This window comes from Astyanax mexicanus, chromosome 17, assembly GCF_023375975.1.
Source record: "Astyanax mexicanus isolate ESR-SI-001 chromosome 17, AstMex3_surface, whole genome shotgun sequence".
Taxonomy (NCBI): Eukaryota; Metazoa; Chordata; class Actinopteri; order Characiformes; family Acestrorhamphidae; genus Astyanax; species Astyanax mexicanus.
In genome coordinates this window covers 2937099-2949704 of record NC_064424.1, presented here as the reverse complement: position 1 = coordinate 2949704, position 12606 = coordinate 2937099, and the positions used below count along the sequence as shown (strand labels likewise).

At 34.0% G+C, this 12606-nt stretch overlaps 2 protein-coding genes across 2 annotated transcripts in view; one reads left to right on the top strand and one right to left on the bottom strand.

The window, feature by feature from the left end:
* The window catches only part of hpse (heparanase), a 221766-nt gene that overhangs the window by 192372 nt on the left and 16788 nt on the right, over nt 1-12606 (bottom strand). The window lies entirely within an intron of this gene.
* LOC111191483 (myosin light chain 5-like) lies at nt 5527-12526 on the top strand. The gene is made up of 7 exons (XM_049466761.1): nt 5527-5589; nt 7174-7281; nt 7671-7746; nt 8609-8713; nt 9534-9612; nt 12199-12247; nt 12350-12526. The coding sequence occupies exons 1-7, from the start codon at nt 5587-5589 to the stop codon at nt 12449-12451; spliced, it is 522 nt and encodes a 173-aa protein (XP_049322718.1). The 5' UTR covers nt 5527-5586; the 3' UTR covers nt 12452-12526.

The window sequence follows — 12606 nt, the reverse complement described above, 5'->3', positions numbered from 1 at the left end:
TTCAGCCTGGTAAATTGAACGTAGCCTAAGACTTACTGAAGTTACTGCTTCATTACTCCATATGGTGGCGCTATAATCAAATGAATAGAATAAACTTGTCTTAAGAGACACAACTCTAGCTATTCTATTTCATCTATTTCATTATCTCAAAATTTCAGATTTTCAGATTACATTTAATATGATTTCACTTATTTCACGAATAATATTTATATATATTATATTATATATATACTGGAACAAATTAGACCTCTCAAAATGTTTCTTTGATTTTATCAAATTGAAAACCTAATATAAATATAATCAAGAGGAAGATGGATGATCACAAACCATCAAACCACCAAACTGAACTGCTTGAATTTTTGCACCGGGAGTAAAGCAGCATAAAGTTATCCAAAAGCAGTGTGTAAGACTGGTGGAGGAGAACATGATGCCAAGATGCATGAAGAAAACTGTGATTAAAAACCACCAGGGTTATTCCACTAAATATTGATTTCTGAACTCTTAAAACTTTATGAATATGAAGTTGTTTTCTTTGCATTATTTGAGGTCTGAAAGCTCTGCATCTTTTTTTTTGTTATTTCGGCCATTTCCCATTTTCTGCAAATAAATGCTCTAAATGACGATATTTTTATTTAAAATTTAGGAGAAATGTTGTCTGTAGTTTATAGAATAAAACAACAATGTTAATTTTACTCAAACATAAACCTATAAATAGCAAAATCAGAGAAACTGTTTGGTGTAGAAGAACTTGACTGGCCTGCACAGAGTCCTGACCTCAACCTGACAGAACACCTTTGAATAAATTAGATTAATTAGGATGGAGATTGTGAGCAAAGCCTTCTCGTCCAACATCAGTGTCTGAGCTCACAAATAATGGTGATTAAAATGGAAGAATGAATAGTGAAAAATTCCCGTAGCCGAATAAACACACTCCTAAACCTTGTGGAAAGCCTTCCCAGAAGAGTTGCAGCTGTTATAGCTGTCAAATGGATTAAGAATGGGAAATCACTACATTCATATGCATGCAAAGGCAGATGAGTAAATACTTTTGTTAGTATAGCATACATGTATTTTATATATAACATCTCGTATATACATTTATTCTATTTATGTAATAGTACTTTTCTATGGGGGCTAGATAAGCTGTGTTTGTGAGTGCATTTGCACATAGCTGAGAGAAGGACTTTGGATAAACTGCTTTCTATCATGAACAATGATAGTCACCCACTTCACACCACCATCATGAAGCAGAGGAGTGTGTTCAGCGGCAGACTGCTGTCACAGAGCTGCACAACAGACAGACTCAGAAGATCCTTTATTCCAAGAGCCATCAGACTCTTTAACTCCTCCCATCGGGGCGGGATGCTGCTGCCGACTGAGTTTCATCTTGACTTACTGTCAATTGCAGTTACTCATGATTGGGTATTCACATATTCACATTCTCAGAACTATTTTGTAACATATGCATATTTATATTTCTATGGCACATCAGTCACTTTTTGCACTGCTCCGTTTACAGATATATCTTTACATTGTATAGTAAGTTTTTTATAGACTTATATATTTCTATTCTTCTGTGTTTTAATTTATGTTTAATATTTTTCTTACTGTACTGTGTTGTTGCTGCTGGATGCCTAAATTTCCTTTGGGATCAATAAAGTATCTATCTGTCTGTCTATCTATCTATCTATCTATCTATCTATCTATCTATCTATCTATCTATCTGTCTGTCTGTCTGTCTGTCTGTCTGTCTGTCTGTCTGTCTATCTATCTATCTATCTATCTATCTATCTATCTATCTATCTATCAATACCATGTGAGCTGTTTGTTTTTGTGAAATAAAAGTGCTCCGGTGATCCGGTATAACACTGCTTTAGTCTGGTGGAGGAGTGGGCTGGGAGAAACGATAGGGTTTCAGCGCATGAATATTCAAGGATTTAAAGAGACTTTATTGTCATGTCATCACATGTGGTACATGAGGTGGAACAAAATTGTGATCTCACAATACAGTTTACAACCAAATAGATAAAGATAAATACACAAAAAATAAATAAATAGAAAGAGTTGAAAGAGCAGCAACATGAAGTCCAGACTGCAAGTTTGCTAAAGCAGCATGATAATGTGAATATTCATAAATACAAACATTATGTCGCCTCTGATTGGCTAACAGTACTGTGACACCAGGAGGCTGCGAGACGGACAACAGTTAGAAACGTTTTAAAATAAAGACATTTTTACACTAAAAACATCCATCCATCCATCCATCCATCCATCCATCCATCCATCCATCCATCCATCCATCTGTGTCAGCAGTGGGTGCATCAAATTAAAGAAACTATAATTCACAAACCTCTGGACAGACAGTGCATCACATTATCATTTACACACATTCTCACAGTCTGTAGTGATCAGGTGTTAATCTGGACTGATAAATTAAATGATAAAATAATGTTTGCAGTGTTTGCAGATTTAAAATCCAATCAGGAAGAATTTGATGTAATAATGATTCTGTAATCATTACAATTAACTGTAATGATGATTCATCTCCTGCCTCATGAATGAGCTGCAGAAAGGAGAAAAGACTGAGGGATGAGAGTGTAAAGTATGGAAACACTGCCACCTACTGGAGGAGAAGACACATAAATTCACTTTTTGGTCTTTTGATTTATTAAGAAATTATGATTAATTATAGGTAAAAAAATATATATATTAACGTATGTTCCTGTTCTGTTTTATATATTCTGGTGTAGTTTTTTTATATATTTAATTCATTCAGTTAGTTCTAATGCATGGTAGTGTTGCACAGCTCTATGGGTCCACTTTTTAATGGGTGGACTTTTGAGTGGGGGGGTGGGGGGGGGGGCAACTGCCACCCATTGGTGCCCCCATGGCTGGAAAGCATCACTCAAGTGACCTCTAAGGTGGTAACAAAGAGAGAAAGTGGGGAAATAAGTGTTTTTTTGACTGCCCGCCAAGGTTATAAAAGTTTAGAATTTTTCATTGTAGTTTAATTTTATTTCGTTTTCACTTTTTCTCCTCCAATTCATTTAGTTTTTGTAATTACTTTTTTACAGTGGGTTTGCTAGTTTTAATTAGTTAATTAGTTAATTTTTATTAAATCCAGTACAGTGCAAAAAAATCCATTTTGGCAAAAAACTAGACAAAATATATGCAAATTAAGACAAATATATGTAAATTAAGCCAAAAAATCTTCTAATAGGGTAAGCAAAATTTTATTATTCAAATTTCTTACAAAAAGCAACGGCAAAGTCTCAAAATGAGTGAAGTTCCACCTACATCAAACAAAAAAGTCACTGTTTTTGGACACAACAATCAGAATAACTTGATTGCTGCTTGATTGTGCTTATTTTGAGTTCAAATTATTTAAATGAGGTGTGTTCAGGTACATTTCTGGAGTTTTGCTTGTTCATTTTGGTAAAAGAAAACACAGGTGCGCAACTGACTGAATACAACCTAGACAGATGTCAACACTCAGACGTTCATTGCTATCTTGGCAGTGAATTGCCAACACAGGGGTGTGCACAAATCCTACATTTTTTAATAAGTATTCCGAGTTATAGAGGCGCTTCAGTGTAAATATGCCTAAATAAATAATAAATATCCCTGTTGAAACTGAACGCAGCTTCATTAGTTAAGACCCTTTGGTCTCTATAATAATCTGACAGTTGTCTGTTTCAGATGGGGCTGTGTTCTAATTAGCCGTGGTTACTAGAATAGCAGCTCTCTAGGGACATTTTTACATTTTAGAGGTTAATTTTAGACAACATTTGTGATCTGACCACACGCTGGAATGATGTAGCAATTTAAAATTACACAGCATATGGTCTTAATATGTTGTAGAAAATAGTCTGCAGAGATAGGATACGCTAAATATTATATACACCATATATGCACTGCAAAAAACAAAATTTTAGCAAGTGAATTTTTCTAAATTTAAGGCAATCAATCTTATTTTCTTCTCTGATAAGACTTTATTTTATCTTATTAAGCATTGTGTGTAAGTGTTAAATTATTTGGCTTATTTTAGGGATAATTATCTTAACCATTCTTACTTAGAATTTGTACCTTATTTTAAGTCATTTGAACTCAAAATAAGCACAATCAAGCAGCAATCAAGTTATTCTGATTCTTGTGTCCAAAAACAGTGACTTTTTTAGCTTGATTTAGGTGTTAAATCTATTGCTTTTTGTAAGAAATCTTACTAAGAAAATTTAGCTTACCCCATTGGCAGATTTTTTTTTTTGCTTAATATACATATATTTGTCTTAATTTGCATATATTTTGTCTAGTTTTTGCCAATGGATTTTTTGCAGTGTTAGCTTGACCTTCAGTGTTTTTAACCTGTACAGGAACATCAACAGCGCTAAATTAGCTAACAAGAATCTAATCTATCAAAGTAAACATGCACCTTAAACTAAAGTCTAGTAGAACTTCTACTTTGACTCGGGCGTACATTGAAGGCGATGCTCTTTTTCAATGCAGTCAAGCGTTTAAACTACACTAACAGGGATTAAAATAGATAAAATAATAATAAAAAACAATATTTATTCATCTTAAGCAGCTAATATAAGAAAGCAAAAATAATTGTACTTACTACGTAAGTATATACTGTAAGTGAATTGAAGCTTATATAAGGATAAAAATTGGATAAGAAAACAACAGTAATTCTTACAATGTAAATAAAAATGTATAAAAATACTTACCTTGGGAGCTGTTAACCTGCGGTTTCTGCAGCTGGTAACTCTGATGATGAACTTATCCTGTACAACAGAGGAAGCTCTTGCTCTTCCTTTCCTCGGATAGTCCTGATGAGTGCCAGTTTCATCATTATAATATTTTTGATGGTCTTTGTGACTTTCTCTTTTTTTAGTTGAGTAGTTCTTGCATTACTGAAATATTCAGTATTCACTGTATACCTGTAACTCTACCTCTTCACTACTTTACTTTAACTGATGCTCTCAAACACTTTATTAAGAGACAAGAAATTCAAGTAATTAACTCTTGATGAGTTCAGCACAGCTGTTAACTGAAAGCATGAATTCCAGGTGTCTCTACCTCATAAACCTGACTGAGAAAATCCAGCAGAGATGTGCAAAACTGATCATCTAAACAAGAGGAGCTACTTTGAAGAATGTAAAATATAAAACGTATTCTGGTTTATTTAACACTTTTTTGGGCAAAAAACACTGACTTTAAGGTGTGTCCCAAAGATTTTCCTTGAATTGAGGATTCTCTATCATAAAGAGTTTTAGGTTTTAAATAAGAAATCAGTTTCTTTATAATAGTTTAATAAATAAGAGCAGTAATGTGGCTGTGGGGGGGTTGGGGGTGCTGCCTGACTGTCTGTCCATGTATGGAGTATCTCAGCCTGGCTGGTGGTCCTGCAGGAACAGAGATTTCCCCACTGAGAGATTCTTCACCAGGTCATCAGTTCAGATCCTCTCCCTCACACTGACAGCTGCTGTATATAAACCCTGATCTCCTGCCCGGTTACAACTACAGGACCAGAGCACAGCATCAGCACAGCATCAGCACAGCATCAGCACAGCATCAGTACGGGGGAAGATGGTGAGTTCTGTGGAGTTCTTAAATTATAAAGGACTTAAATTCAGTGTTTTATACTAAAGCCATCCAAACTATGAAGAAAATCATTTTAAAGTTTTAAATAAACCATAATATCTCTTGTTTAGATGATCACAGCGACAGTTTATTTTAAGGAACACAAATTAGGCACTTATTAATGTCTTATTATTTGCTTAATAAAGCCTTAATTCGACATTTGTAAATGATTTATTCATTACTTATTAGGCTTTATTCTGTGTTATAAACTGTTATTGGTGATTAATTAGGAGTCTGTGATTGATTAAATATTTATTCAGTTCTTTTTAGTGTCTAATTAGTGATGAACAGAACCTCACTTTAGAATATGGTGCACATCTTGGTCTATTAGTGACTTATTAACCCCTTATTAACCTTACCAAACTCACATGTAGATCAAACTGCGGACAATCCTACACAAATATGTTAATGCTTAATAATCCGCTTAAAAGGGTGCTAACATAACTGTTTATTGTGCACTATAAGAACTAATACAGCCATTATTAATAATTTCCACATAACAGACCACTAATTAAGCACCAATAACACTTATAAACACAGAATAAAGCCTAATAAGTAGTGAATAAATCATTTACAAATGTCTAATTAAGGCTTTATTAAGCAAATAATAAGACAGTAATAAGCGCCCAATTTGTGTTCTTTAAAATAAAGTATAACCATGATCAGTTTTGCACAGTTTTGCACAGTTTGGACACACCTAAAAGTCAGTGTTTTTTGCAGTTATTTAGTAAAAAAAGTGTTAAATAAACCAGAATATGTTTTATATTTTAGATTTTTCAAAGTAGCATCTCTTGCTTAGATAATCAGTTTTTCACATCTCTGCTGGATTTTCTCAGTCAGCTCTATGAGGTAGAGACACCTGGAATTCATGCTTTCAGTTAACAGCTGTGCTGAACTCATCAAGAGTTAATTACTTGAATTTCTTGTCTCTTAATAAAGTGTTTGAGAGCATCAGTTAAAGTAAAGTAGTGAAGAGGTAGAGTTACAGGTATACAGTGAATAGTGAATATTTCAGTAATGTTCTAATCCAGATTATTAGAAGCAAGAACTACTCAACTAAATAAAGATTCAATCAATCTGAAAAGAAGAATTTCAAGTTCTTTGAAAGTATTCTCAAGTGCAGTCACCGCAAAGACCATCAAAAACGTGATGATGAAACTGGCACTCATTAGGAGCGCCCCAGGAAAGGAAGAGCGAGAGTTTCCTCTGATTTTAATTGAACTGAAGACAAAGCACAAATAAAAATAAAAAAAATTACATAATTCCATTCACTAAAATGTTTTAAATGCAATTTTATCAAAAAGTTTCAAGTTTATCAAAAACCCACCAACATGTGTGAAGGGCTTTACTGGCATAATGTTACTGCTACTGAAACACACAGTGATATATATATAGTGGATTTTATTAGCTGGTAGAGATGGTACAATCAGGTTATATATATATATATATATATATATATATATATATATATATATATATATATATATATATATATATATATATATATATTGATATCAGTATGTGACCTTTCAGGCTAGCAGGAAGACCAAGAAGAAGGAAGGCGGTGCCAAGCGTGCCCAGCGGGCATCCTCCAATGTGTTCTCTATGTTCGAGCAAACTCAGATCCAGGAATTCAAAGAGGTAAGAGTTCAATTCTATTAGAATCCCAGGTGGATCATGCTGTTTCTCCATCAGCAGCCAGAGTCAGAGAGAGAGAGAGAGAGAGTACAGTAGATCATGCTGCTTCTCTATCAGCAGCCGGAGTCTGAGAGAGAGAGAGTACAGTAGGGGGCGCTCTCTCCCCTCATCACTCCCGTTGTGATGCTTGTCAGTACAGGTGTCTGTTAGCTGATGTATCAGAGCTAGGAATCCGGCGCTTTCCTCAGAGCGCACTGTGATGCTGCCCAGTGATTCTGCATTGATTGGTGGAAAAGAGGCAAAGTCTAACATCACATGTATCGGAGGAGGCATGTGCTGGTCTTAATAGTATTGACCCACAGTATATTAGTCTGATTTTGTTTCTGTGACAGGCTTTTACATTGATTGATCAGAACAGAGATGGATTCATTGACAAGGAGGATCTCAAAGACACGTACGCATCTCTCGGTTAGTACATTTCTTTATTATTTATATAACTTATAAACAGACATCTGCTAAAAAAAATATCTGCATCAGCATGTTTTGTGTATTTGAATTGAATTTACTTGACTTATGAAAACTATTAATGGCAAAAAGTATTTAATGGCATAATTCATAAATTAACTTTTTTTTCCCCAGTGCTTTTAGTTGTGTTTTAAAAGTAATTCAATTTTTCTGTTAAAATACATTTAAATACATGTTGAATCCATCAGTTCAAAACAATCTACCAGATGTTTCACCTTTAGTTTCACCTGACTTTTAAGACAAATAGATTTAAATCTATGGCCCTGAACTTAAAATGGAGCTGCCACTATGATTGGCGATCGCTGGTTCGAATCCAGGTCATGCAGCTTGCCATCCGCTGCCAGAGAGAGCACAATTGGCCTTGCTCTCTCTGGGTGGGTACTAGATGAAGCTCTTTCCCCTCATCACTCCTAGGGTGATGTTGATCAGCACAAGGCTGCGTCTGTGAGCTGATGTATCAGAACCGAGTCGCTGCTCTTTCCTCCGAGCGTTAGCGCTGTGATGCTACTCGGCAATGCTACATCAGCAGCAGTCTTAACCCTCCTGGTGTTGTCGCATCACGAGTGGTGGGGGAAAAACAGCTGGGTAGCAGTGGGGAAAAATGGGAAACAAATGGAAAAAAAAATCAAAAGTCAAGAAAATTTAATTCAAATATATAAAATGCAGTTTCAAATATTAATTTCAGCTTTTAAGCTCCATAGTTATTTTACTTTTAATAAATAGAGCACTAGAGCATGCTGTGTGTGTGTGATTGCTGTGTATTAATGTTTGTTGAGGTTATATATAAACATCTCCTAATCCACAGGTAAACTGAACGTTAAGGATAATGAACTGGAGGATATGCTGAAAGAAGCCAGTGGTCCCATCAACTTCACCATGTTCCTCAACCTGTTCGGAGAAAAACTGCACGGTAAGGTATCATTACGATAATGATACATTCCTTTGATTTTACCAAATTATAAATTCTCTGGAATATGATCAAGAAGAAGATGGATGATCACAAACCATCAAACCACCAAACTGAACTGCTTGAATTTTTGCACCAGGAGTAAAGCAGCATAAAGTTATCCAAAAGCAGTGTGTAAGACTGGTGGAGGAGAACATGATGCCAAGATGCATGAAAAAAACTGTGATTAAAAACCAGGTTTATTCCACCAAATATTGATTATTTCTGAACTCTTAAAAATGTATGACTATGAACTTGTTTTCTTTGCATTATTTGAGGTCTGAAAGCTCTGCATCTTTTTTGTTATTTCAGTCATTTCTCATTTTCTGTAAATAAATGCTCTAAATGAGAATATTTTTATTTGGAATTTGGGAGAAATGTTGTCTGTAGTTTATAGAATAAAACAACAATGTTCATTTTACTCAAACATAAACCTATGCATAGCAAAATCAGAGAAACTGATTCAGAAGCTGTGTGGTCTCTTCATATTTTCAGAGGCATTTAGGGTCAAAAGAACCCAGTTAATTCAAAAACAAAATTTTAACTTTCTACACTAAAGAAATACTTTTAGTTTTTAAACATAAAATTGGATGAGACATTATACCTCTTGTAAATGTTGGCCCTTGTTTCTGTCTGGACTGGCTGTAGAAACTGTTGACTGGGATTCTCATCATCTTGAGGACTGATTTATGAATCACTGCTCTAGTATAATAAATTAAACTTGCTAGAACTTTTAAAAGCATGATTTATTAATGATGTACTAATAAAAATGTTCTATTTTCAGGCACTGACCCTGAAGATACTATACTAAACGCCTTTAAGCTGTTTGATCCTGAAGCGAAGGGATATATACACACAGAGGAGTGAGTCCAATATCTGCATAATAAAGATCATTATCAGGGTTATTATCAGAGTAAACTGACTTTTAGCCCTCAAAGCTTTAGAAAAAATAATTTTATTTGTAACTCTTTTAACTGTCATATTTCTACCATTTCTGAGCACACAGAAATCAGATTTTCCAGATTAATCACATTTTATTTTTTTTACTTTTTTCTTTCCTGTCATGCATGTACACCCTATTATTACAACCTGTATAATTTGAGCAAATTTGGTTTTTAGTGAAAACATGCTAGATTAATTGTTTTTGGTGACTTTTCAAAGTTGACTATTCTATTTCAAAGATATATTTAGATTTTATGAAAAAAATAAAAATAATAATTATACACTTTATTATACAATAAGTACAGATTTGTACTTTAAAGAGTATAAAGTTTGTCGCTGGAGGGGCTGTACCTTATATTGAGGTACAAAAAAGTACCTTTTAGAGAAAGTCCTTTTTTGTACCCATGTTTTTTTGTGCCAGAAAAGCTTATAAAGATAATTATAAGGATTATAACCAACTGAATATATGTCAAGAATTTGAAGATCCAAAATTGTCCGTCTTTTAAATAAAAATGTGCAATTAAATTATATATGTAGTTTATTAGTACAGTGATACAGAATAATGAATGTACTTTTTTAGCAGGTTAAATGGTACAAATCTGTACTTATTGCTGTTAGTAATGACTTTATACTTCAGAGGGAACAAATCTGACCCTGTAAGGACCAGTATTGTACCTTATTTAAAAAGTACTTATATATCGTACCTCTGTTTTTTTTTAGAGTGTACCTTAACATTTACACTACAGGCCAAAAGTTTTAGAACACCCACATTTTCTTCCCTTTATTTTTGCCGTTTAAGCTCTTCAGGTCCATCAATAACCGGAAATAAAGAAACATGAGAAACACATTATAAAAAAGAACAAAACAATTTATTGGTTAAAAGTTTACAGCTGGTAATATAAGTAGCAATGGAAATAAAAGGAACTTTGAAAATGGATTTTAGAAAATTAAATCAATTTACAAAGCAACATATGTTACTTATAAGATGACATACTACTATTCCCTTACATACATCCTCTAAATATATGTAGATATAAGTTTGTGACGTATACGAACTACCCTTAATAAAATATGTCTACAGTCAATAACTGGAAATGGTACAAAAATCCAGTGTAGAAAATTTTGCAGTAATCTGCCAGAGCCTTTAAAGAAAACAAATTAACTAAAAACTGGAAAAAAGAAATTTTAGCTTACAGCTGGTAAAAAGCAATGCAAAGAAATTAAGCTTTGAAAATGTATTAAAAAAATTGAATTCACAAAGCTTTAGTATGTAGTAAAGCAGTGGTTAAAAGCAGATTACAGATTAATGTTACTGCTGTTACTCTTTACTACAGCAGCATTCACACACTTACACACTTACAGCACATTCACTCTTTCATCATCATAATAACTGGAAAAAGAAACAGATAAAACAGGGAACTCTGTTAAAACTATTAAAAGTAGAAGTCTTTTCTTTAGAGAAATTACAGATGAAGCCAAATAAAGACTCTTAGAAACTGGAGAAAAAAACTGCTACAGGAAGACGTCTGGCTGACCCACATGGAAACAGCAGCTTTAGCCTTTAGCTCAGATTATTAACATGATTAAGACTGAGTCTCAGATTTAGCAAAGAAAAAAAAGAGGAATTAGAGAATTAGAGTTAATCTGACAGGAGAAGAACTGCAGTAATTAAGTTAATAATTGATAATATAAAGAGTCTTACAGCACTGCAGTTACTGGACTACTAAATAAAAGAGGTGTTCTAAAAGTTTTGAATGGTATTGTATGTATATTTTTTAAAATATTGTTATTTCCACAAAAAAACTGTATAAAAAGTAGGAAAAAGTGGTTTAACCCTTGTGTGGTGTTCGGGTCTGTGGGACCCGTTTTCATTTTTCATCAAATGATACTAAAAAAAATATTTTTTCTAACTCAAACTCATTGGCATTGGCTCATTTTGTGTGAAAAACATATATCAAAACACATTTTTGATAAACACACACTGTACACCCCCCCCCCCCCCCCCCCACCCACACGCACACACACACACACACACACACACACACACACACACACACACACACACACACACACACACATTTATATTACATACAGTATGTTTGGCCAAGGGCTAATAAACATTGCTTCATTTGTAAATTTGAAACTAAACAAATTTTCTACTCATATCTTGAGTTTAATTCATTTTCTTTTACATTTTATTAAAAACTAATAAAAAAGAGTAGCACTTTTTGAAAGAAATGTAACATAAGAAAGGTAAAGGGCAAATATTAACCATGTAAGCTGTTTATATTGCTTGCAATTTAGGTGAAGCGAGCATGTGTAAAGCATTTTAATGTAAAGTTGCTTAATTTTGCTGAATTAAATACAAGTAACAAAGTAAACGAGTAACAAAAATATGATCACCACACAAGGGTTAAATACTCTGTATTCCTCTATATGCTGAGAAACAAAACACACGTTATATTATTCACGATGTGAAATATAATTCTTTTTTTGTATAATTTCAGGTTAAAACACGTCCTGATGACACAAGCTAACAAGTTCAGTGCAGAGGAGGTGAGGAGCATAAATGTGTGATTATATAATAATTTACTGTGGTGTTTATGAACACTTATGTGCTCTTCAGCGTTTTGTCTCACACTGTGTGTGTTAATGAAGGTACGTCAGATGTTCCTGTCCTCAAACATCGACTCCGCAGGAAACCTGGACTACAGATCCCTCTGTTATATTATCACCCACGGGGAGGAACAGGAGGAATGAGGGAGTGACTAATGGAAAGTTGTATTTCAGTAACTCTGATGTCAACATCTGCTAATAAAAGCCAGCTGTGCTTCACTGTGTACCTTCTTACTTTATATAGAAAAGCAAAGCTTAAAGCTGATGTCTGTAAGTTTTGTGATTTAGAGCCCTCTCTG